This window comes from Drosophila innubila (genome assembly GCF_004354385.1).
Source record: "Drosophila innubila isolate TH190305 chromosome 2L unlocalized genomic scaffold, UK_Dinn_1.0 5_B_2L, whole genome shotgun sequence".
Lineage (NCBI taxonomy): Eukaryota > Metazoa > Arthropoda > Insecta > Diptera > Drosophilidae > Drosophila > Drosophila innubila.
This window is the reverse complement of record NW_022995373.1, coordinates 1,057,263-1,084,788: the sequence shown is the minus strand read 5'-3', so window position 1 is coordinate 1,084,788 and position 27,526 is coordinate 1,057,263. Positions and strand designations below refer to the sequence as shown.

At 39.6% G+C, this 27,526-nt stretch overlaps 1 protein-coding gene across 1 annotated transcript in view; it reads right to left on the bottom strand.

Annotated features, from left to right (window-relative positions):
- LOC117782628 overlaps window positions 1-27,526 on the bottom strand; it is a 94,479-nt gene that overhangs the window by 689 nt on the left and 66,264 nt on the right. The window contains 3 exon segments of the mRNA XM_034619648.1: window positions 228-906; window positions 982-1,182; window positions 1,322-1,882. Of these exon segments, the coding sequence (XP_034475539.1) occupies window positions 228-906; window positions 982-1,182; window positions 1,322-1,882 (1,441 nt within the window).

Genomic DNA, 27,526 nt, shown 5'->3' with positions numbered 1-27,526 from the left:
CTTTCTTAAAGTGCCACAGTGGATTAATCCTGTGCAGCAGAGTAACAACTTTCACTTTAAGCCAGCGGTGGGCAGCCGAATTCTTCAAATGATATCTACATGCTCATAATTGAGGTCAGCGCATCGACTCGAAGCAGCGCATTTGCTGTGTGTTGCTTCTGTTTGTCCACCGCTGCCTTAGAGTGTCAACAGCAACTGTCTCGGCATTTCCATTGACGACTACTCACCATTACCCAGACCGGCAACGCCCGGAAAGTAGCCCGGATAGCTAGGCGCACGTCCGGCTGCCACAGCCGCTGCCGCAGCAGCTGCAACAAATGGAGAGGCTGCAGAGGGCGAGCTGAAATCCGTGGTGTATGGACTGCTGGAGGGCAGGCCGGCGCCATTCGATGCCCCAGCGCCGTTGGCTAGCGCCAATCCCGTTACACTGGCGCCACCAACGCTGGCATTCGAGCTCAACGCCAACGGTGAGCTGCGCGCCGAGCTCATGCCTCCAGTGCCACCGCCAGCAGCACCGCTAGTGCTGTTGCCACCTGCACTGCCGGCGCCAGCAAGGTTTGAGGCACCACCAAACGCAACATCCGCATGCTCCGAGTTGGGCGTGGAGCGTGCAAAGCCAACGGCGCTGACAAAGGGCAACGCCGCAGCCGCCACGCTGGTCAGGCCAGCCGCATCGGCAGCCGTACAGGTTACGGTGGCAGCATTGCTCGCGGACGTGGTGCTGGTACCTGCCACAGCTGCCGCAGCCGCTGCAGCTGCCACAACGCTGCCCGGCGCTGGCACCGCATGAGTAATTGGCTCCAGGCCAATCCGCATTCGCTTCGCATTCATCGACTCATTCTCACAGGCAATCGCCAGGATTTGTTCCGCCTGCACGGAGGTCAGATGAGCGGGCGTCGGTCGTGTCTGCAATGGGATTGAACAATGAAGCAATGGAGCCCTTTCTCGCATGTGATCTTAACAATCTGGAGCATCACTCACCGTATTCTCCCAGCCATCGCGTGTCTTTTTGTTGCGCCGGCATGACTTCAGATAGGTGCGAATGCGTTTGCGGGAACGATCACTGAACTCGGGAAACTGTCGGGCACATGAGTCGATAATTGCTTGAATCTTTTCCTTTGGCTGCTTGGAGATGGGTATGATGCGGTCCAGGTTCTCGTCCACGAAAAGACGCACAAACATCTGCAAGGCAAAGACATACTGGAATTAATACCGCATCATTTGGGAGTGGCTCCCATTTCTGGTGGCTTCATTGGCAACGCTTGCTTTACATTCGCTGCGCAACTCCAAAAAACTCATCTCTCTCACGCAGTTTACTCACATTGAAGGCCTTGAGGCGCTCGGGATCGTGTGTGGTGGCCAGTTTCTCGTCCAGTTTGTCATCGGAGTCGTCTTCGGAAACCTCGTCCTCCTCCTTGTGTCCCGACGAGTTCGTCTCGTCCTGGGCCTCCATCGGCGAGTGCGTATCCTGTCTTGGCACTGGCGACAATGAGCTGTCCATTTTACCGGTGGCTGCCGCCACCGCAGCTGCATTCTGGGCCAGAGCATTCTGGTACTGCGCCCAGAGGCCACCCACAACGCTCAGATCGGGACCTTCGGTGCCATTGCGCACCGCCGTCGAGTTTTGGTAGTTCCAGGCAAGGAGCATCAGTTTCAGCTTGTCAGCATCCTTCATCAGACCCGCGTAGGCTTCCGACTCGCTGGCAATGCTACTGGCACTGCCCACGCCACCGGCCCCGCCCCCTCCCCCGCCAAGGCTACTCGCAATCTCACCCAGTCCACTGCCGGCACCGATGATCCCTCCTCCCGCACCGCTGCCACCGCCTACACCAACCACGCTGCTGGTGTCGGTGCTTGTGGCCGGTGTTGCTGGTATGGTTTCCTTTATGAGAAAGAAAGAAAAAGTGTGTGAGAGAGAGAGAGAGAGAGAGAGAGAGAGGGAGAAAAATATGAGATGAGTACAAGTTCAGTTTACGGAACTTTCAATGACCGCACAAAGTTTTGGGACAACGTTCGATATACCAAAATCTCAATGATTAGAACGGGTTTCTGACCAGAACCAAGCTCGTTAGACCATTCAAAAGTATGCGCAAAAAACGTCAAAGAAGCTACTACCCCACCTCCTTCTACCGCATTCCCTCCTCTCGAGTGCGCAACTTGAACCCTACCCAACCCAGCCCAACCCAACCTAACCCAACGTAACCCAACCCAACCCAACCTAACCCAACCAGCAGCAAAGTTTATCTTGCCCAAGATGAAAGTCAGGGAGCTGGGATCCCTTTTTTTTCTTCTCTTCTTCGGATTGCTTTTTTCTTTCAATGCTTCCTTTTTATGCTGCGCTGCAAATTAGTTGCCAGGATTTGCGAGTGCCAGTGAAAGGGGCCAAGGGGAGTCGCTTTTGGGTCTCTGCCATTTGTGGCCAACATTGCTCTAATGAAACATTTCGTTCTCCTTCTTTCTTTGCCACCAAGCCAAGACGTTGGGCTTCGTTTCCTTGCCATTCTCAGGACAGAGAATCTTGACTTGTGGTTAAAGGACAGTGGTTAGGTTTGCTGCCTGCCTGCCAACTTTCCAGCTCTTAGTCGTTGCCAGCACAAATGAAGCTGTGTTCCGTGCGGATGCCACGGAGATGAGGTATGGCCCAGAAGAAGGAAGCGAATATGGCAGACACAGAAAATGAAGTTTGGACACGGCTCCTAATTAACATTCTGATGAAGCAGCTCTTTCCACAGTCAAATATCTCACAGGTAACGCTAGAAAAAGTAAGAAATTCAAGGGGCAGATTTCTAAGTAGAAAATGATCTAGCATTAAGTTATGGAAATTTCAACAGAGTTATTGAAATCCGAAAAGTCAAGATGAACGGAATATGTATCGTAAGACACATAGATAGTTTAAATTAAATGTAATAGCAGTTTTTTTTTTAATCTGATAGTTCATTAAGTTATTAGTTAAAACAAGGAATAAATAGGACTGATGAACTTTATTATTATTCTTACAAATAGAGAATTGAATTTTATTGGGTTGCTATGAATAGAGTTGATTTATTAATAAATGTAAGAGAGCATTAAAATGTAACAAATAAAAGTTGGAAGTTGGATTGTCAAAAGAAAGATTGTTAAGGTCCGTTAAAAAGAAGAGTTAAATTCAAGAATATTTAAAATTTCATTTCTCTGCATTGATAAAAATATCACTTTTTGAATAGTCTTCAATACGAATAAATGAAGAGCATTTAGTTAAAGAGAGCTGACGAAAAGGATAACTGAATAGTTAAGTTACAAAAAATCATTCATTCAACTTAAAGCAACAACTCCCAAGACAATTTTCTAATCAAGCTGTGGAAAACAAATGACAATTTGGATTTTGTCCACTGTCAAACGAAAGTAGCCAACCGAATTGTAGATGGACCACTTGTGGGAGTTGGTTTGGGTGTGTGGGATTAGGTTTTCGGTTCAGAATTCGGCTTGGGTGTGAGTTTGAGTTAGGGTTTGGGTTCAGGTTAAGCTACAGATTGAAATGCTAGCTGGCAGTTTCTTTTACTTTTAGTTCGAGTTACCCTTTGCTTGAGGCACCACTGTCGATTGAAGAAAAGACCACATGAATAAGAAGAAAACGTACAAATTTTCCATTAATTAAAACGGTATAAGAAAAGCAACTGGGGAGTACCAGAGTACGGCTGGACAAAGTCAATGGCCAAGCAGCAATAGAAAGCCGGACATTAGGAGGAAAGAGTTAGGGGAAAGTTAAATCTAGCAAAGGAGAAAACGACTGACATTTTTGTGAAGTTGAGCAACTCCGCCGGGAGTCTTCGTGCACGGGCACAAGCTTATTTGAGTGGGGGCTATATGTACTCGGATATGTACATAAGATTTTTGGCTTGGAGTGGACAAAACTTCACTTGCCTGGGACAACTCGACTTAAGCTGCAGAGCTCATCCAGGGCAACCTTGACTTTGGCAGGAGAACGCGTTGTGGGCCATTGCTACCGATGAGCTGTCAGCCCACAAGGCGTATAAGTAACACCTGCAAGGCAAGCATACATACATACATACATACAGTTACTCAAACACACACAGTTGGACATAAATCCAAGCATTTATTTCCATTGCCACAACATTTTGTGAGTCGAGAGTTGAAACGAAGTTGCTTTTGAAGTTATTAAGAGATGGGAAGGGAAACTTGAAGGGGAAAGGGTGGCATACAAATTGTAACCCTTTTACGGTTGCGCCCAAAACTATGCTAGAGAGATTCGTTGCCAAGTCGAATGTCAGAAATATGCGGGCTGTGGCATCTTGGAAGAAAAGCAAAAGCTATAACGGGACGAACAAGTTCAATGTAAAAGGCACAAATGATACACTAGAAGGGTTAGAGTATATGTGTTGTTGTTTTTATTATTGTTGTCTGGTACGCCTAAAAGCAGACTATGACTACTACACACACCAACACAATGGCAGAAAGCCTCTAAGCACACGCATAATGAATTACCAACCGGCTCGACTGTACGCATACGTGAATGTGTGTGTGTGTGTGTGTGTGTTTGTGTGTGTGTCTCATGACTGCCAACTGCCGATGACATATTTCTCCAGACGAGCATCGCACACAGCCTCTTCTCCGAGCAGCGCCTAAAAGGCAGCTAAGAAAATTTGCGTTTAACTCATAAGTGCGTGAAAGGGTTGCCACCCCTCAACCCGATATTCCAACCTCATCCCCATCCCCATCCCCATCCGCATCCCCAGCCCCAGACCATAACAATTCCTAAAACCCTTACCCAAGACCTATCTGGAGGGAGGTTGCCTCTGTGCGCTGTCAAGGAAATTGTAGTTTAAATGAAATGGAAGTTGCTTTTATCAACGGCGCCGGGGTAAGTGGAGGTGGGGTTATGCCTCCCCAAAGAAGTGGGGGGTAGTGTGTGTCTGTGTGCATGTGAGCTTTCTTAGAAGTTGTCTGCTTATGTGTGTGTGTGTGTCTGTGTGAGTGGTTGTCGTATATAAATTAAAATGCCTAAACATATGCATTAGTTTTTGTCTCAGACTCTCTATACATATTGCCATCTCTTTCCAGGGACGGCAAAGGAGGCATGCTCCAAAGTTTTTGTGGTTACGACATCGGTTTTTGAGGGAGTCTTCACAGCATAGTATATGGAACAAGGGAGACCGGGTTGAACCCTGATGTCTGTCAGAGTCGGTCTAGCTCTTGAGCTGTGGGCTGGCAACTTAGTCTAATGAGAATTCGAAACTTAACTACGCAATCGTGCTGAAGAAATTAAAAGAAATTGAACATGATGTGAAAGCATATTGAATGTTAGATAGCAGCGAGAACTACAAATGTGTACAGTTTCAACTAGTGACAAATCATGCTGTATTAAAAGTTACAATAAATGTTTTTTTTTATAATGTATTTGATTGTAGTAATGTTAATTCAAGGGACTGTGGTCAATTCTTCACTGTTAATTCCAGCTATTAAGATTTTCCAGAAAACATTTTATCTAAAATAGGGATGCTCAGCCCTCTGCTCTGCGAGTAAGTTTTCTTTTTGTAATTGCACCGACAATAGTAAATCAACGATCGTATACATGCATGGCACCAAGCATACAAACAGCCAACACATGCAAACAATTACGTGTGTGTGCACTGCCTAGATCCTTCCCCTTCTTTCTATTGGTCGTTGCACTCGCAAGAAAACTGACCATCAACAATTTCAATAATTTTGCTTTTGCCTTTCGCTCTCATTCCCATAAGCTTTGTTGTTGTCTTCTCGACGAGCTTGCACTGAAAGACATTTTTTTTGTTTAAGTTTTTTTAGATTTATTTATGTTAACCCTGTTGAAAATGTTAAATAACTTTTTTTCAGTGCAACAAAAAAACTGATCGCTTCAATGTTTTTGTATTATTGCTCTGCCGTAATCTGGCTTTGAACATGCCTGATCTAAAAAAAATCTGCATTACATTCGAAAGATTAAGTTTTTTTTTCAAATTTCCTTACAATATTTCGACCGTTTGATTTTGTTGCTAGGTCATACTAAAAATACACATATCAATATTTGGCGACCATTTTCCATATTCATGTTCCCTATTTCGGTCTTTTAGCTCTGATGCATTGCGTCATTTTGATGCAGGTCGGCGAATGTAACTGCAGTCTTAATGCATTAAATGCACGGACAACCGTAAAATATATGGGAAAACCTTTGGCACTGGTTTTCCCCCCAAAACGTGAATGTTGGTCAATCAATTATAAAAACTATTTTACTAAAGCAGCATACCTTTTAGTTGACGCCGATTTTAGTTAACGAGATAAAAAAAATTATTTTTAAAACTATATGTATGTATATATATCTAAATATCGTACGGTACAGATTGTTATACGAAAAGGTTCATGCAAAGACCAGTTAGTTGTGCAATGCTGAAGATACCGAGGGTTAAAGTTACGAGTTAATCTAGAAGGTATGTTGAAAGATATTTCGTTTACAAAACTAACTGAGTCTACTTGACCCTGTAGTAATTTATGGACAAACATTACTCCAATCTAAATTCTGGGATTACTAATAGAGGGAAGATTGATTAAGAGAAGTCTACTAGAGTATGAAGGCATCTGAATTTCTAAGTTCCAGCTCAAGCCGCAAAGCACAAATATTAGGAATTGTTTTTGTACCGATTCTATTCTGGCACGAAGTGATTCGTATTGAGGGGACCAAATGCATGAGCCATACTCAAAAATCGGACAACAATAGATGTATATGAAAGTCTAGTAATATAAGGATTATCAAATTCCTTTGACCAATTTAAGGGATAGAGACAGAACCTTTCACTCTATAAGTTATGTTATTTAATAAAATGTAAATTTCAACGCTGAAAATCACTAAAATGTTGAAAGGAAAATTGCAAACCAGTTTATTTTTAAAGACTTATTATTTTCTGGTTTTGTTGGGCCATATTAGAAACGATTTTTTTTGTATCGAACAGAATTTTTTGTACTCAAACACCTAAGAGTATGTAATGGGTAGACTATACCATTTTGCAAAGATTTTGGCCACAGATTATGGTAGACCATTTTGAAACCATTTTAGAATTAGGGTAACCAAATTGAGTGACAATACGCTTAGGATGTTGACCTATCGAAAGTTCATTTTAAAATTTCACCACGCCCACGTTCGTCAATGTTTTTTTTTAGTATGATCAAATATTTGAGACTTCTTTGACTTTTATAATGCTGAGTCGTTGCCATTTTATCCGCATATTGTCTGAATTTAACAGTAACATTCTGAATACATACTTTATAAATACATGCAAAAATTAAAAATTTTTAACTTTAATTTTATAGTGGTTTGTTATTTCTAAAATTGTAAAATTGAAAAGATCCCCCCAATTAATACCTATTTTGTTAGCTTTTATGAAAGCAAAATCATAAATTACTTTTCCCATATTTGGAGATATTGGCTTGATAGCAAACGGAGACTGCTAAGTTATCTTGTCCAATCGATGATCGTAGGTGGATCAAATTTATTGAAGTTTTCTTAAAAAACGATTTGCTAATGCTGATGTGACAAGAATCGTTAAAAAATCGTTGGCAAATTTATTGTATGCTTTTCAAGTTGACTGTCCATTTTGGATTGAGTGTTAAAGCCTGTTTAATAATTCAAATCCTCAGAAACATTAAATAGTGCCTTAAATCTCAATTTAAGTTGCTAAATGATGGGGTCGATTGATTCTAAAAATGTAATTTGAAATGTAACAGTTTCTGGTACGTTTTTGCTATCATCTGCAGCTACATATTTAAATTGTATTCGCACTTGTTGTTGTCTGATTAATTTAATTTCAGTCTCAGCCCCTCACTTTTTCAAGTTCAAACTTTTTTTGAAATATTTCAAAATTTCATATTTTCGGCGCCCCCAATATCTTAGCGCCCGGGGTGTTGCCCCCCTTTCCCTTCCCCCCTGGAAACGGCGCTGGCCTTTCCGACTAGTTTTTACTTTGAAATTGTGCTAGATACTCGTAACTAAAAACTTCCTTAACGGGCAGACACTTACTACACTTGACTACTCAAATTAACTGATAAACTTTGCATGTGATTGAAAACCTTCTCGTTTCGACCATAAAAACGGAATTCTAACCGAGCTACAAGCTGTAAAAGAAACCCAACCTCAACCCCTACGCCAATCCCAATGCGAGCGTGGGCTGTACCTGTACCTCATGCTGTCTGACCCAACCACATTATAATCCAATCAGACATACAAGGTGCGGTACGTTGGCAACTGGATGTTGCGTGCTTCAGGCATTGCCAGACTGTATCAAAAAAACACTGCCATATCGTCCAACTGTGACCTGGTCAACAGAATGTTGCATACTCTGAGGCACCCTACAAATAATATTCGCGTTCCGCATAAAAGCGTAACAGCACACAACAGAATTGTTGTTGTTATTGTTGTGCGATTGAGTGGCACGTACCATTAGATACAGTGGCGGCCGAAAGTATGCTACATGCTATGTCGAAACAATTACACGCCCAGCGACTATTCAACCACCTTACTTGTGATGTGAGTAACTTTGACCCGCTTAGTGGGCAGCCACTGGAAAGAGAAAAAGAAAATCATAAAGGGTAGAAAAGTCCCAAAACTAAAAGCAATTCAAAAGCTCCACTATGATAAGGTGGGAGGGACCACATTGCGCTTTAATATAAATACAAGTATATTTTTTTTGATGTTATGTAGTTTTTGGCGTATATAATGCTGCCTGGGATAAAATAGTACACCAAAACATCATCAATGCTATCAAATGGAAAATGAAAAGTGGGAAGGGGGTAACAGAGTAGTACCTAGGGTGACAAAGAGAAGCTCACACTAAGCTGACAATGCCATTTTATGTTGGACATTTGGTTTAGGCATAGGGTATCATAGCGAGGCCGTTATAGCCATCAGGAGCTATGTAAGGGGTATTTTATGACTTTTTCAATTAATATTTAATGCTGTAAAATCACATTTGGAATTGCATATACTCGTTATATTTATGTTGCATTTTTTTGTATTTTTTTGTATCGTTCAAAAGGAATATCAGCTTTGACTGGATTTTTGAAACATTTTATTTGGTGCCAATTGTAGTATACTTTGACCATTTTTTGCCTGGAACCAAACGAAAAGTTTAAAAATTAGTTCAAACTACACCTACAACAAATATATTACATACACACAAACATACATACAGATATAGTAAATGTATATGTCAATGGCTGGAACGGTGTGTATAGCAACACCTACGCTTTTTATGGTAGTTTCCTTGGCCAATGCAACAATCGGAAGCTGAAAAATGTCATCTGGTTAAACTCCCTCCTTTGTGGGCAATTATAATAAAACTCATAAAACGTGTACTACCAGTATTGAGTATTGACATCGTCAGCAAAATCAACGACTAAAGAACAGTTGAAATTTGGTGCCAAATATGCAGAGGATCGTAATGGACTCTACTATTGTAGAGATCATACCTTAGCAAGGAAATATAAGATAGTTATTGAAGGCATTTTGCAGGCCACTTTAATTGCTAATTAATTACAACTTTTTACAATCAGCAGCAATTTTTTAATAGTCAAAAATGTCAAATTTCGATATCGCTATCACACAAAATTTATCGTACAAATTGTGAAATAGGGGGTATGATAACTAAATCAGAGATATATACGTAAAATGAATAGAAATGAATGTCAATTTGAAAATATCTCATTAATAAAATTTAAGGAGACATGGAAAGCCCGGCCCTTAGTAAACTAATTTTTATAAAAAGGTAACGTGCCACTCAGCAGATACTGATTACAGATCCATCACATGTGTATATGCGATTACTGATTAAAAGACCTGTTGAGTATCCTCATTATATTAATTGATATATGCAGTACATGCTTTAAAGAAATACATTTTTCAGAATTTCCTATCTATTTCATATCACAATGAAAACCTACTGTTAAGATTCAAAAAAAAACAAGGGGGCTCCGCCCCCTGCTCGCTTCGCTCGCCTACCCCCGGCTCGCTTCGCTCGCGGTGAGGTGTGGCTACAGTCGAGCACGCCTGACAGTAGGATACCCTGAGCCCATGTACTCTTTTATAAAGTTGATTGCTGCCCATTTTCAATGGGCTCAGGTATCAAAATTACACACGCGAAACTATGAACAACTTTCGGTTTTCTGAAGTCACTGTGCTTATCACTGCAGACTACGTTATTAATGCCTCACTGAACTAATACATCACTGATTACGATTAGACTTGCGATTTTTTATTTTCTAATTAATTTTATATAAGTTTAATATAATAAACTTAATTATAATAAACTTGTTTAAAATTAATTAGAAATTGATAAATTGGTAAATCGCAAGTCGTAATCGTAATCGCTTGCAATCGATGTAGCGTGTGTCAAGAGTAGCCACAAACTACAACTTTGCTCAGCCTGCAATCTGGCAGCACCCATTTTCTCTCTCACTCTCCCACTTACGCAACAAATTCAAGCCTGCCAAAGGCTGCTGCAGTGCGCGAAATTTGAAATAAAAGGCAATGTCTAATTTTATGAGATTCTTAAAGCGGAAAATGCTAAGTTTTTTTACAACGATAATAAGCAGATACTTATTATATATATGTGTAAGGAATCGAAAATATTAATAATTAAAATTATTATTTTGCAGCTTTCAGTGCTCGGCAAAGATGCAAGAGTAGTGCTGCAAAATGATCGCTATTTCTCTCATGCAATTTCATACATACATAGCTATCAGCTTCTGCTGATTTTTGCCATGCAAAATACATATTTATATATTAACACAATTATATTTTAATCAAATTGTATATTTGTATATACATAAATTATACATTAACATTTTCATTACATGATATCGATAATATTTTTGCTTATCGCTTAATTCTTATTTGGTACCAAAAAAAATGGGTACTTATTCGTTCTGTCTTTGTGCGCCTTGCATACAAACGTGAACATGCTGTCTCGCTCGCACGTTTGATTTGCCATCCAAATGTAATTATTCAACTAAATCTAAATTCGAAATAACTTCTTTATTTATGGGTCAATCGCTTTGAAATTTTCAGGGTCGTTTAATACGCATACTTCTCAACTGATTGTTCAGTTAGGGAGTGCTTTGTCGAAAATTGCGCCTGTAAATCGTTTTGTGCAATTTGTGGGCGAAGGGGCGTGGCACCTAAAATTGAAACAAACTTGACCTGCGTATGGTATCCAGGAACCTACATAACAAATTTGAAGTCTCTAGGTCATATAGTACTTGAAATCGAAGCCCAAAAGAAAAGTGGTACTATTTTTAAGTCATTCTTACTGTGTTTTGGCGCCTTGCATACAAACGTGAACATGCTGTCTCGCTCGCACGTTTGATTTGCCATCCAAATGTAATTATTCAACTAAATCTAAATTCTGAAATAACTTCTTTATTTGGGTCAATCGCTTTGAAATTTTAGGGTCGTTTAATACGCATACTTCAACTGATTGTTCAGTTAGGAGTGCTGTCAAAAATTGCGCCTGTAAATCGTTATTTTTCAATTTGTGGGCGAAGGGGGCGTGGCACCAAAAATTGGAAACAAACTTGAGCTGCGTATGGTATTCACAAACCTGCATTCCAAATTTGAAGTCTCTAGGTCATATAGTACTTGAAATCGAAGCCCAAAAGAAAATTGGTACTATTTCTTACTGTGTTTGTGCCTTGCATACAAACGTGAACATGCTGTCTCGCTCGCACGTTTGATTTGCCATCCAAATGTAATTATTCAACTAAATCTAAATTCGAAATAACTTCTTTATTTATGGGTCAATCGCTTTGAAATTTTCAGGGTCGTTTAATACGCATACTTCTCAACTGATTGTTCAGTTAGGAGTGCTATGTCAAAATTGCGCCTGTAAATCGTTATTTTTCAATTTGTAGGCGAAGGGGCGTGGCATCAAAATTGGAAACAAACTTGACCTGCGTATGGTATTCACAAACCTGCATTCCAAATTTGAAGTCTCTAGCACTTACAGTCTCTGAGATCGACGCGTTCAAACAGACGGACAGACAGACGGACAGACGGACAGACGGACAGACGGACAGACAGACGGACAGGGCTAGATCGACTCGGCTGTTGATCCTGATCAAGAATATATATACTTTATGGGGTCTGCCACCCCTCCTTCTGCCTGTTACATACATTCTGCCAAACACATTATACCCTTTTTTGCCCATTTTCAATGGGCTCAGGGTATAAAAACAGGTAAGATACAGGGATATTATAATTATAGTCAATTTTTACAAATTTTTTTGAGATGAAAGTAGCTGAAATTCATGTTGCAAGTCATGTTAAATTCAATCGTGCCATTAATAATATCAAACATGTCATAAATGCAGAGCTTATAATGTTTCTCTCCCCATAGACTCTATTAATATTTCCATCGTCAAGTCAAATTTCACCCAAATAAAAGCTACAACTCTCCCAACTCTCACTCTCAACAATCCGCTTGAGCAGAATCTGTCCCAGTCCAAGACAAAAATTGAAACATAATATTGTCAGACATTGATGCCCATTTCCTCAGTAACCGCAAAAACTTTGCCTTCCTCCCCCGCCCGGCCACTTAACCGCAACCATCGACCCATCAACATCGACGTGAAACAGAGAGGTGCGTAAATAATATAAAAAAATATTACGCCTACAAGTATGTAAAGTTTTGTTGCCATATGTTCCGGGGATGCCCCATGGACCAGTAACGGAGCTTGTCGTCCAAAAGTGGGAAAAAAGAAAAGAGAAGGCTTCTCCAGCGGATGCAGCGATTTTTACGCTTTTTGCACTTTTCATTTGTCAGCCGTTGGCGCCGCGTACGCTTTCCACTTTTTGTGCAACGTCCTTTTTTTCCTTTATTTACAACAACTGCAGCAGCAACAACAGCAACAAGATCAACAGTAACACCATCGAGTGAAGCAACAACTATGCTCGCTTATCAGACGTACACTGTACAACATAGGCCCACATTTTGCCAGTGCGTGTAAAAAAGAGAAAAACAGACACAAATGGCAATTGGTGCGCACATATTTTTAAGGCGGAGCTTTTTTGGTCCTTTTTTCGCGCTGGCCACACGCACAACGGATAACGCACTACGATTCTCTCACTGGGCAATGCCCGATGCGTGTCTGACTACCCACCGCCACCTCAGGACTGTCCCAAGCCCACTTTCTCTCCGTAATCACCTAGTGTGTGTGTGTGCGTATTTAAAAATATTACGCATACGCCGCATGCAACACAAAAAACCGAGCGAGCAACGCGACTGCAGCCGATGCTGGGCTGGCGGGGGGCATTATTATCAATGAGGCAGTGCAGAAAACCAAACCGAGTCGAGTACACTCCCGTCCCTCCTCTTCAATAAAAAAAAAGTAGGCGTACTTTCAACAACTACAAAAAAAAAAAAATCAAAACAGGCAGGCGGACGCTGCATACAAGGAAATCTACTTACTCATCCGCCGGCTTCTGACCACGCCAGACATCACAATTAATGCCAACCCGCACACATACACATACACACACACACACACATAGCACACGCACACTCCCGCAGACTCATGAACATTTAAATGAGGTGGTGGCATCGGGAAGACGGGTGGACCAGTTAATGCCACCCACAAGGGCCACGATTGTTGGCTCGTTGGACTCGGCCTGCAAATGCAATAATTTTAACGTTCGACAGCAACAAAAATTTCATTTTATATTTGGTTCTTGGTGCGTGCAACTCGTTGCCAGCGTTTGCAGGTTTTTGCAATCCTCTTCATTTTTTCCTTTCTCTGTTGCAGCCAACAACAAATCACTCATACGCCACGTATGCATAATGAGCCGTTAGTCAATGCATTAGCTGTACAAACCCGCTTTGCGAATGGGCGAAGGGAAGGGTGCTGAGGGGTCTAGCCTGGGCGGGTGAAAATAGGGGGTTCAGAAATTCGTAGTTGAGCTCTAAAAATAGGCGAATTTTTTTTGACATGCAAATTGACGAAATGTTTTTGTTTTTAGTTGGAAAACGCAAGGGTTTGGTTGCAGTGGTAAGCTGGTTGGGCAGGGGGGATGGGTAATGAATCAAACGAAGCTATACGCAATAACAATACTACTAGCGTTATATATTTTTATGTCTCGCAAAACTACCAAAAAAAAAACAATAAGTCTAATTGCATCACTTAAAGAACCTAGAGTTAAGGAATCGATAGGAAAATTGAATGTCGACTTAATGTATAAATAAATATATTATTGAAATTACAATCTTTTTGAATATTTATTCAGCTAACTGCTGATAGTCTTTACTTCAAATTGCAAACATCTTTTTAAAATGAATACTTTTTTAATATTATATGTAATAATATTATTGGTAGCGTATATATTCTAGCGTTTTTAAGCTTTTTTGTATTTTGTAAAGTACATTTTAGTATAAAATTTCAAATTGATAACAGACTACTTATAAGAAAAGTACAAAAAAACCCCAACTTTATACAAATTAAAGGTACGCACACGCGGTGTATGAGTTATGAATGCAAAGACATGATTGAGGTGGTGGGGCTGCGGGAGGAGATTTGTAAGTCAAATGCATAAGGAACGCAATAGATTTCAGTTAACTGCATTGATTAGCTGTCTTATCGTTGTATTCGAAAGCACGCAGCATCTCCAACTTCATCATAGACAACACAATTTTCATCAACTTCATCATGAAAATTCATATGCAAATTTCAAACGAAAATCAGCGTTGGACATTTTAGGTAGGTAGCCAGCAGTTGGGCAAAAGCATGTGAAGTGCCGAAAGATGAGGCGTGTAACAATTTGACTGGCAAGCAGGGAAAGTGATTCAAAAGTGTCTCAACAATTTGCGACAATCGATGCCCACAACTTCATTTAAATGAAAACCAAACATTAAGAGAATTTTACAAAAATGTTCAACTCGATTGTCAGATGTTTTATATTTAATTGCCGGAATGATATGGGGAAAATAAATACATTTGATTAACATGAAACATGCCATATTTGTTATTAAAATAATAAATCGATTGATATAAAATACACAGAAATAAATGTTTGTTAAAAGTGATTGAAGTTGGGATAAATTAAATAGAATATGTGCTTTATGATCTGGATGGGTCTCGGGTCGGGGCAGATAGTCTTTAATAATGCAGCGCTGATTTTTCTATGTGTCGCTTATATTTTATACCAACCTTATGGATACTCACCTCGGATACGCGATGTGTGTATTGTGTGCGTATGTGTGGTTGAATACATATTTTATATGTATGCTTATTTTATAAAAAATTATTTGAATATGCAAATGCAACGCGCTGCGACTATATTCTGATCGTTTTTTGATTTTTTAAAATCATTTCTATTGTGTTTTTTGTTTGTTTTTGGTTTTTATTTGAATGTAAATTTGAGTGGATGGCGAAAGAAATAATGTACACTGCTTTATGTAGCTGACTGTTTGCGCTACACAATTGTATACGGAATGTAAGCTATCAAATATTTAGCGCATGAAATATTAAACAAACTAAATTTTTTACAAAAACCCAGCTTAATTAAACAAAGTCTAAAAAAATTGTATTTGTATTATTATAATAAATGTATACATATATACACATATACATAAACATACTTTTTGGTGATTTCTATTGTTGCAGTTGACCGCTGATTGATGCGTTGCTGCGTTTGACAGTTTTTGCCGACGTACCAATAAATGTTTTTTATAAAAACTAACAATACATAAGGATGCATAAAACATGTATGCAGATTGAAAAAATAATACAGGTATTAAATCATAGAAATATCCAAATATTGATGCAGTGCAATGAAATTAAATAATAATACAATTTCAATACAAAAATATTTTAATTATGCATTATTTATAAAAAATGTTATGGAATAATTATAGTTTTAAAAAAATGACCACAAGGAACAAAAAACGAATGGAAAGTTTTTAATTTCAGCAATTTCATCTTAAAATCTGGTTCCTGATTTCGGTAATTCAATATTATATAAATACGAAATATAATTAGCACAGTAGCCAAAGGGTACACAGGCTTAGGATTTGGTGACAATGTTGGTCATAGATCATAAGATCTTAGAAACTATCTATTTTGCTTCAGTTATATCACATAATATTTTTAGAAAAATCTTTTGTTTGGTAGTTTAGCAGAAAGAGGCTTCACAGGCGATCAGGGAGACCCGAGTTAGAAGCCAGACAACGTTTTGTTATTGTACATATGTAGACACCGTACTTAAAAAAAGTACAGGTGCCTATTGGGAGGCGTCGCAGACCCTATAACGTATATATATTCTTGATCAACATCAACAGCCGAGTCGATATAGCAATGTCCGTCTGTCCGTCTGTATGTCTGTCTGTCTGTCTGTCCGCCCGTCTGTGTGAACACCTAGATCTCAGCGACTATAAGAGCTTGACATACCAAACTTGGTATGTAGGTTCCTCTATATTGCAAGCAGATCAAGTTTGTTTCAGAATTTGGCCACGTCCCCTTTACCGCCTAAAAATCGACATAGAAAATTTCATATCCTAATTATAAGAACAATTTAAAAGCTAGTGACACCAAATTTGGTATGTAGATTCCTCTATATTGCAGGCAGATCAACTTTGTTTCTTCTTTAAATCGGACCACTATATCAAATCGGACCATATATCATCAAAATCATGTTTTTGTATGAAAAACTTTTTTGTTTAATGAGATATCCTAACTAAGCATATAACTGGGTTTTATATATTCTGTCCAAGGTTGGTTTAAATCGGACCACTATATCATACAGCTGTCATAGGACCGATCGGGTGAAAAACAAGTTTTAGTATGAAAAACTTTTTTGTTTTATGAGACATCGTAACCAATCTGATAGAATATGCATTTAAGCTAACCAAATATTCTTTAGTTTTTTTCCATTATTAGTTTTTGCCATAGTAAGTACGGGATCTCCGACAGTCGAGTATGCTCGACTGTATCACCGGCCCACTAGATTTGTTCTGTTTTTAAATTTTTTTTTAGTTATAGTGACTAAATCGAACAGGTGGGCATCTAAGCATCGAGCACCCAGTCTGAGCGTAAATACATGTATTTAGTTGTTTTCTATAAAAACGCAGCTTCTAGTAGGATTTCTTAACTGCCCAGGGAAAAAATCGTTAGAAAATCCTATTAAATGACTGTCTTCGCAGTCTTTCTGACAAATGCCAAGCAATGAGAAAAATCAAATTCAAGTTGCAGAACAAGTTATGGACTCCACTCATTATAATTGCTGAGATCTTCTGCTAGGCTGAAGAAGGTAACCATCTCAGTCCCCTAACATTTCCCACTGCTGGCAGCGACTTCAATCGAAACAAATTATAATCAAATCGAATTTCAGTTGATTTTCATTCGCAAAGACAGTCGCAGCGAGTGGCTCACTGCTGGCATCCTGACAGCTCCAAGTTGCAATCGGGATTCATTTCCAGAACGGACTAAGATAAGGGAAAAATGAAAAAGAGAGTCAAGAAGGAGAGAACATGGTGGAACTTGGATCCGGTCAGGTGCGGGGGGAATCGGCAGACTAAAAGCAAAGCGCAAACAAGCAAAAGAAAAAAATCAGAGAAATAAGAAAGGAAATAAAAGAAAAGTCGCACATAAAATTGATGATAAACCGTTCCAAATAATATTTTTTTGCTTTACCGCCAAAGGGGCAGTATTCAGTCAGAGCTTGGTAAGGGCAAATTTAGCTTCATACCAGTGAAGCTACAGGATTTGCCAGCGACATTGGCAAAGGAAATACTCCGAAGTCTGAAGGCAAAATGATGAATTATTTGCTGCCTCTTTCGTTAGGCGTCAAAGTTTCATACACCAAGAGAAGGAAAGGGGGACACTGGGGACTGGGAAAAAAACATAAAAATGAAGGGGATACCAAACAAACGTTTTAGAGGTGGGCACATGGACTGAAAACGCTCCCATTCCCAGTTTTTGTTACAGCCAACTTCGGTGCTGCTGCCTCCAGCGACAGTGCCAAACGTTTTTGACACAATTTGTGCCACTGTCTGTGGGTGGTTTTGGTGGATCACTGGTTGTGAGTTGGGTTGTGTCTGCTGCTTGAATGATTTTTAAACGAGGCAAGAAATCCCAAAAGATGCGGCAAACGTTTTGTTGGCATGAGTTCACGTGGGTTTTCTCTGTGCTCTGCTCTTCTATTATTTTTCTCATTTTTTGTATGATATTTTTGGCGACCCTTTTTTCCCATCGAATTCTTCCTTTATGGGCGATTTCCCATCCCCCAAAACCCGATAGATAATACAAGAAATATTTTGCAACGAAAAAAACTTTTTTCTTGGCTGACACATTGGTAAGAGTGCGAAAAAGAAGTTACAAAGGGTTTAGGACTTGGTTTACGTCTGTGCTGAAGTATCAGCGGATTGAGCTTAATTTGAAATGAGTTGGCCAAAGAAACTCTCATAAATAATATGGTGCTACCTGATATGAATATTCACTTGGATGTTGTTATCGTGTTAATCAAATAATTCGAGACAATTTCAATTGCAATTCTCTCTATGCTGAGTTAGTTTTCGCTTAAACTAAAGTCCAGAGAGCGGCCTTAATACTGAAATATGGCGAAACCCACTTCACAATCTGATGGCCGATGTTATCATAATCAGCAACGCCTGAGACCAGTTTCACCTTCAACCTTCCCACTACTTCAACTCCTATACCTTCCACCGTACAGTCACTTCGCGTTCTCGACAACCCAATCGCAGTAAAAACAACAACAACAACAACAACAACGACAACAACAACACACATCGCGTCCCTGAAGCGCACTTGAGTTTTGTGAGCGCGCCTGAAAGTTGAAAACACAAAATGTTCCAACGGCTCCCATTGCCATTTGCCATTTCCCATGTCGTCACTGGCGGTTTTACAACCTTCGCAGAAGCGAAACTTGCGTTCTCTGCTCCTTTTTTACTTGTTTTATTTCTGGCGTTCCCACCCTGGTTGGGCTAACACACCTAGGTAAGAGTACGCCTGGCAGGGTAGGCGTCGTCGTCGTCGTCTAGCGTTGTGGCGGCAACCTTCGCAAATGGTAACAATTTCAATTTCTCTGACGCCTTATCGCGCCCTCGCACATATGTGGCAGAGGGAGTCAGTCCCAGTCCCAGTCCCAGTACCAGACTCGGACCCAGGCCCATAAGCAACACAGCATGAACACAAGCTGAACCCAGTTGGGTACCCAGTGAAAGGGCCAGCACCCGCCAAACTTTATAGCTCAAAGTTGCCGATTTGCGGTTGAGTGCAACAAAAAAAAAAAAGAGTGAAAGCACCTCTCTTACACACATACAAATACACAGTGAAATTATTACAAAAAGTAGTGGGCAGGTTGGAGATGGGGCAGGTCTGGACAGGGCTGCGGCAGTGCAAAAATGCGTAGCAGATTAGCGATTTAGGGATGTGGAAAATTCGTGAGCCAACAGAAACGATGGAACACGGCTCGTGGTCCACGGAAAAGCAACATGAAAAGGGTTCTGGGTCTTGAGCCCAACATTGGAATTGTTTTCGAGACTTGCAACGAGGTACGAAAAATGTTAAGCTGCAACTTCAACGATATATTTTGCAGCATTTAAATATCCTGTGATACGCAAATACCCCTCAAAGAGCCTTCCGTAACCGTATCACATACTTAAAAAGCACTCAATTACACTATGCAACAGCTTGAGATTTTATATTGAACACGGTCACCGCAATCTTAGGAAGTGCTACAATTAAATGCGGATTGAATGGTAAGATTATACAACTGCGACAATAAAACAATAAAATTTCTGTACGAAATTAATATTATAAAAATTTAAATAAACAAATGGCATTAGAGGGCTAGTGTCTAGCCCTACCTTTAGCCGGGGTCAACTAAAAACTCTATTAAGACTAAAAAATTTAATATTTTGACGACAAAATTATTACTAAAATGTTGGTAACTATGTGATTACACATTATTAATGATTCGATTTGCACAAATATAACTTTAATGTCACATTATCAAATGCTTAAACATAAATGATAAAAGTTAGCAATCACTGATTTTTAGACAAAGAAAATATATAGTAAAGCCCATAGAATACCGGTTGGTAGAAAAATTTAGTTTTTAATTAATTGATGTAATAAACTACTAGAGAGAAATAAGTTAAGCTCATTAAAATCGCCTTGGTCGTAGTACCGCCGAAAGCCAGGATTGGGCATTGCGGAATAAAGGGAATAAAAATTTAATTTTTACTGAACTGCAAAAAGTGAGCCGATGGGATCGGAAAAACTGACGAAATTTCGAGCTAGAAAGCCTATTACTATGAAAAAATATAGTCGGCTTATGGACTGCCTCATAGGTCGTAGCCACATACGAATGAAGACCAGAAAATTGACAAATCGCATTTTTTAGATGTCCTTTATCCTCGAAGGCATCCAAGATCTAAGACAAGATATTCGACCGATCTGGCATAAATATATGAAAAATATTATATGAGTGGATGCTACTCTGAAATTCAAACATTTATTTGTGTAGTCAGGTGTAAAAGGTTATTTTTTGAGTTTCTCAGTCATTATAAATTTGGCCAACTATATATTGAAATGATTTTCGCAGCACGATAGAAAAATAATGTAATAGAGGGTTAAACATTTTTCATCTATGTCTGCGCGCCTTTTGCATGCATCTATGAGTTTTTAATGCTGCTTTGATTAAAAAACGCAGCACTTTTTAATTTGTGGCAATGCAGCAGGCACTTTGTGCCTCGTCCTTAACACCTAACATCCGTGGACCCATTCTACCCACTGCACCACACCATAAACAACTTCCAACTGTTGGAAGAGACAAAAGCAGCCAATGATTGAAGTACGAGTATATCATACTACATTTCAATTGCCTTAGCCTTGCACCCCTGTGATGTGGGAGTCAGGCTGTTTGCCTCGCTGATAGACAGTTTCTGTTTGCAGGCCAAACCCTGGCATACCCCCTTTATACTTAATACCCCTCATTATCCCACAGCAGCCCTTAACACTGCACTCTACTATAATTTTTATGTTACCATGCACTCGCCTACCAATTAAAATGTCTGCACCCAGCGTCGGATGTGCTTATGTCGCTAATAAACCGTATTATTAAGTACGTGGTCGGAATGGGGTTGAGGTTGGTATTCGGATTGGGTTATGTTTTAGGAGGCATTGCATGTTGACCCCCTCTTTCTCCCCCTCTCTCTAGCTCACTCTTTCTCTGTATAAGCAACGCTACTGCCACTTTCAACTTCCGCCGGCAAATGTATAATATACGCTACTGCAACTGAATATTATTTTTATTTTGTATTCCAAGCTTAGGCTCTCGCATATGTAGCACTCAGAGCGGTGCCTGGTCTCATACCAGTTCCATGTAAATTATTTTTAAGCTGCTTAAGCTAAGAGCGAAAATTTTTTATTTCATTTCGTAAGCTTATATGAAGTGGCTGTTACAAAGTTTTTGTCTTTTTTGTTAGACTAGTCTGTTGATACCAAATATAGATAAATAGGTTAAAAAGATGCAACTCTGATGACCTAATGTTACTGTACTTACAGCTCTAAACAATTTATGTAATTTGAAGTGACGGAATTTCAATTAGTTGCTTACCTGTAAAAAAAGGAAACAAAGAAATAGATTAGTTTAGGTATAAAACAGTAAAGTATTAAAAAACAAATGTTACATATTTAGATTTAAAAAGAATAATTTTTATTTTTAATATTCAATATTAATTTATTTATTTAAATTGGTATTTTAGTTATTCTCATTTTATTTTGAATATCATAATTAATCAAAGTAATAAAAATAGTGAAATTAATTAAATTCCATTCACTTTATCGTCCCCTTTTTGCAAAAGTATCGTATGTTACAAAAAGTTAATTGTTAAGGAGGTTTTTTTAGTTTTCTCGGGCTAGGTTAAAGACAACACTTCCAAAATTGAGCTGCACATTTATGTTGAGCATCTTTAATTGTTATCAAACAAAAATGTTGATATCATACACATACGATACTTCTGTGCTCACAGCTTTGATAGTTTTGTCACAAAATGTAGGACAAACGATAAGTATAATAAGCATTGAACTAATGAAGAAAATCTATATAACTTTTAAAATTCACAAAATTGAACAATTATTTCAAAGAGTTTAAGTATATATTTTTTTTAAATTGAATATTCAACTGAATTCAATTATCTTCGACCGATTCGGCCGAGTCATCTTTGATATTGCTTGAATACATAAGACTTGCGTAAGCCTTGGTGTATCACTTAGTATTTTGAGAGAATAAGATGCCAAGCCCGATTCGCCAAGAAATTGTAAGTGTTTCTTGCCTTAAGGTTAAGCAATTAAGTCTTAGGGTATTTTCAGAAATATATTTTTTTGTTACATATAAATTATGTTAACAAAATTTTTTTTGTAAATTAAAAAAAATGTCGATATTTTTAACCCCCGATCGTCGACTGTTGAAATCGACGCTTGAAGTGAAAGTTGCTTTTGCACTACTTCCGTTTATTTCTTTTGTACAGTTTTCACTAATCAATTGGTTAACAAAGCATTGTGACTAAGGTGATGTCCTCTTGCTTATAAGTGTAAATATAATATTTTCAAATGACTGTTTTTCTTCTAGAAATACAAAAAATGGTTCAAACATATTTTATTCCATTAACGTTGAATACAGATAGTACATAAGTCAAGTTCATTATGGCCACAAAGCAACTGTTCATAGTTAATCCTTCTGATCTCTTTACGCTGTAAGCGTAGACCGTCTATATAATTTTAGCAGGAGGAATTGCATTCGCTTATGTTCGAATTCATTATTATCGGGGCTGGTTCAGAGTCTCTGCCGGCGCCGCGCTTATAGAGGTCAAAAGTAAGACAAACAATCCGGACGGGGTCGAAAAAAACTCAGTGTATGCGGTCGAAAGGGTGAGGTGAGGTGCAGGGTTGGGGATTTGGGTAACTGCAGACAAAAGCGCTGATAAACTTTTCGCTCGGTCCAAAAGAGTGAACGCTTAGAGGTTTCAGGGCGTTTGGGGTTCTGCTCGGGTTCCAAATTTATGTGGGCTGCCAGTCGCCGACGCCGACGGAGGCAAAACTTTTGCGTTGAATTTGAGCGGGCCAAACAATTTTTTTTTTTAGTTTGTCCTTCTGCTTTTTTTTATATTTTTGTTATTTTTTGCAAGTAGTTTCAGTTTTTTATATCGTGCAAAGGGAGAAAGCGAGCAAAACAAAAGGATTTTTCAGCTAAAGCGTTCGGATTTTTAGTTAGTTGTTATTATTTTATATAGCCCCAGACCGATTCAGAGTCAGAGTCAGAGCCAGTGTCTGAGTCTGTGTCCGAGTTTGAGTCGGACAAGCAACTTTTTCAGCGTCCAGAACCGGAGCTAGTCGCCAAGCAACGCGGTGCCGGAGGGTGAGACAGGGGTACTTGAATGGGGAGGCAGCGGCAAAGCGGTACACAACTTTATATTTTTTTTACTTTTTTGTTGGAATGTGCTCCAAAGCATAATAATAAAAGCGAAAGGCAAGGAAAGAAGTAACATGCTCGTTAGTACAGGCAAGGATAGAAGAGGATGATAAAAAAAAATAAATAAAAAAGGAGAACGAAATGTTGTTGGACTGAGTGAGGCAAGGAATAATCTAAAAAATGAAAACCCAAACGAAACGAAACGCAAGACAAACTTTGCTGCGAGGCGTGGGTGCAAAATAAATGAGGGCGAATCTGGGAGGAGGTCGACCAAGGGATAGCACCCAGCTGAAGGACTGTGCGCTGCTGGATGAGTGCCACGGGCAGAGCTCGAACTTAAAATGGACAAACGTGCAAAGGCAGCTCTTCAAATACGGTGGTGGGAGTCGGCTACCGACTCGCTGATGAGCAAGGACTACGACGTTGAGTATATTGCATAGGGTACACGACATAGCAGGGTGTGAGGAGAGGGAGGAGAGGGAGGAACAGGATAAGGAGGAAAATAAAATGGAAGAGGTAGCAGCAACAGAGCAAAGCATCTGAAATACACTAATAAAAAGCATTGCGTCCGCGTGAACTAGTCCTTTAGTTCCCCCCGTTTTCTAGCTCACTCTCATTCCTGCTAATGCCAAGTGACTCTCATGCCAAGCGAGGGCTCCCTTCACTTCTCTTCTTATCCCCTCATTTCATTTGGATCCGTTCCGTTTCTTTGCTTTCTACACCCCAAATTATGCTTAGCATGGAAAGGGTTTGTAGGGTGGCGAAAAAGAAAATTTTGTATAAAATTGCGCTTGGTAAAGCAAGTAAAAGCAGACAACGGCCAAGCCAAGGGTAACCATCCAACTGGGGTGGGTGGGGTGGGTTTTGTCAGGGGTTTGCGATGTTGGTTAGCTGATGAAGGGTTAGGTTAGTCTACGATGATGCTGCTGCTGCTACTGCCCTTCCAGCAACTCCCAATTCTCTGTTGGCTGTGGGTAGCGACAATGGGACAGGGCAAGCAAAAGGGTTAGGAGGAAGATGATAAAATACGGGTGAAAATTGAGGTAAGGGAGGATGGTGGGGACGAGAGATGTTGGTTTAGGCAGCCGGTAGCATCAAAGACAACTATCGGAGTAGTCGATAACAGACAGTGGAATATAGTTGAAATTAAGCAAGTCAGTTTATCGTTAATGTGTCGAAATATATCCATGTTGAATAAGCGAAATTGATTTTCTTTCTAAGGAAATTCCAATAGTACTAATAAAAGTCAAACCCCAACAAGCATTGGTTCTATTTATTGTTTGTCCTTTCAGTTCCGGCATCAGTGCCGGAACGTACCAGTACTATAATAAAATTTGAAAAAAAATTATATATATATATATATATATATAGTATAGTATAGTACACACAACAAATTAATTTTGAAAAAATGTTCCGAAATCGTACTGATATATACGTTTCATACTCAATATATAACGATTAATTTAGGTTAGCGGTTCAGGTAATGCTTTCGGCATTATTCAGTGACATTAGCCCTGAACTGCCCAGCTTTGCCTTTAACCGGATTTATCAAAAAGGTCTATTAAAACTTAAAAAATGTATATTTTGACGATCGGGAATTCAATGTAAAAGTTATATATACCAGCATGTGTTTTTCAAGTCACAGCGGCTTTAAACCAATTCGATTTGCTAATAAATAACTTCAAAGTCACATAAAGAGTCGTAAAAAAAATATATGTATATTCAAAGTACTGGCTTATGAGAAATTTTATATTAATTTATTAAATGATGCTAGAGATAAATAAAATAAACAATAAATAATTTTAACTAAAGTAATGTTAATGGAATTTATTGTTTGCCGAGTCTTAAGGCAGGGTTATCATCAGGGTTATGTTAACACATTTTATAAATAAATTTTATTTTTTAAAGCCAAAATCATACTGGTATTTCGAAACCGAAAGTGCAAAAAAAACACTTTCGAATCCGATACAAAAAGATTTTGCGTAACCAACGACCGAAAACCAAAATGCGAACATAACTAAAACCGATATTCGGTTTGATATCCTGAACAAAAGAAAAAGATGTTAAAAGCTATTAAGAAGGTGTCGAAAAATTTATTGTAAATGCAAACTTGATCAATATTTAAAATACAAATATTTGCCGTTCCATTCCACTGTTTGTCTCAGGTCTGAACCACCTTGGTCGCAGTCAACGGCAGACCAGATACTCTGACATCATAGTAGAAAATAAAGCGCAAATTCTTGTTAAAGCCCCTGCAGAATAGATTTTTCATTATTTTTTTATTATTTTTTTTTTTTGGTGGTCGCTTCGAGTGTGGCTTGGCAGTCGAGAGAGGAGTGGGCTTTACGAGAGCGTTGAAAGGGTACAAGACAGTGTTCGCGTTGAAATGTTGCTGACTTGAGCTAGTTGCCTGCTCGGGCTTGTGATGTCTGGTGAGGTTTGGAGTCCAAGTGAAACGATGAGTATGACTTAAAAGTGGAGGAGGAAGTGGAGGGTGAAGGAGGACAACGACGATGGTAGAGTAATTCAATAGCAGGACGAAGGAATTCAACTACCCCCAGAGCCAAAGGAAAAGTTGCATGCACGCTACGTGGCGTATTTCATTAGCAGTTCTGATAGTCAGTGAGTAAATTGGAGTGGGTCTGTACGATATGGAACGGTACTCGGACAGGGGTTGGGTTCACCACTTGCTGTTCAGCCGGACTTGGTCTAGCGTATGCACTCAAGGGCTAATTGCATTGTAGGCTTCTATAAGGAGCTGTACCTAGTGAGGATGTGTTAGATGAAAACTAAATTATCTATTTGACGTAAAGCTTCAAGTTGTGATGTAACCTTAAAACTTAAAATTTAAATTTTAAATCTGGATGGGTTTTCACTATCGAACTCTATCATTCAACTTTTCAACCTTCCAACAAATAGTTGTTATAATTTTCTTACCCTGTATTCATTTTAAATTGCATATATTTTTTTTTCTTTTTGTTTTCCAAATTGCATAACAAACTCTACATTTGCCTGCCTGCAAAGTTCTCTTAATTTTGTTTGAGCTTCTGGTGTCCGAGAGTATCCACATAGAGAATGGGGAGGTAATACGGATAGACGAAGAGAGTGAGTCGACCCAAGACCCAATACTCAGGCAACAAGAGCCAAAAAAGGAAGTCAAACCGGAAACCTTTTTTCGTACTACTGCCTCAGCTATCCAGGGACTGTAAGTAAAGACGATGTTGATGAGAATGTGGATGAAGGTGGAGAGAAAGGACGAGCATCTGCCTTCATTGGGAATCAGCATCAGGCAGAGCAAGAAGAAGTCGTTGCTCAGGCCCCAAAGATAAGGCCGCCAGTCTCAAATCTCGTAAAAGGAAAACGAAAAAAACGAGGGGAAAAACGTAGCTCAAGAATGAAGGCCAGCGTTTTAGCAAAGCGGAAAGTTGGCTCCAATGGATGTGGACTTTGGGTGGGACTGAAAGCACGGGAAGATGAATCGTTTTGTGTTGGCGTTTTGAGCATTCGAGTGAGCGACTCGCAGACTGAGTGGCGACCATTAGACGGAAAAGGGGGGTTGGGACCGATTGAGTCAGCTTGGGCTTGCCAAGAAAAATAGCTGCCGATGACGAAGGAAATGACGATGACGATAGGAGGAGGAACGAAGACGAAGACAGAGACGAAGACGAACTCGAATGTCGGACCTCGACTCGGACGATAACGTCGCGCACTGTCGCAACTAATACCTTAGACGAGGACGTTGTAGTGACTCCTCTAGTGTGCACCATCTACACATCAATCGTGTGTTCATTGCAGGACTTCTGCTTTGAGCTGGAGTTGCGCAGGGATAAGGATAAGAATAAGGGTATCGGCCAATTTTTTGTTCTTGTTACTGTCGTTGTCTTAATTTTCATTAAGCCAAAAACTCCGACTAGGAGTCGGACAGTTGCTATTGGGCGATGGTCTGGGACATTGTCCCAAGTAATAAAAGTAAAATGTGGCTGATGAACAGCGCACAAAGGCAGAAAGCATAAAAATTGTTGGTTTGCCTTTGCATTTTGCTTTTAG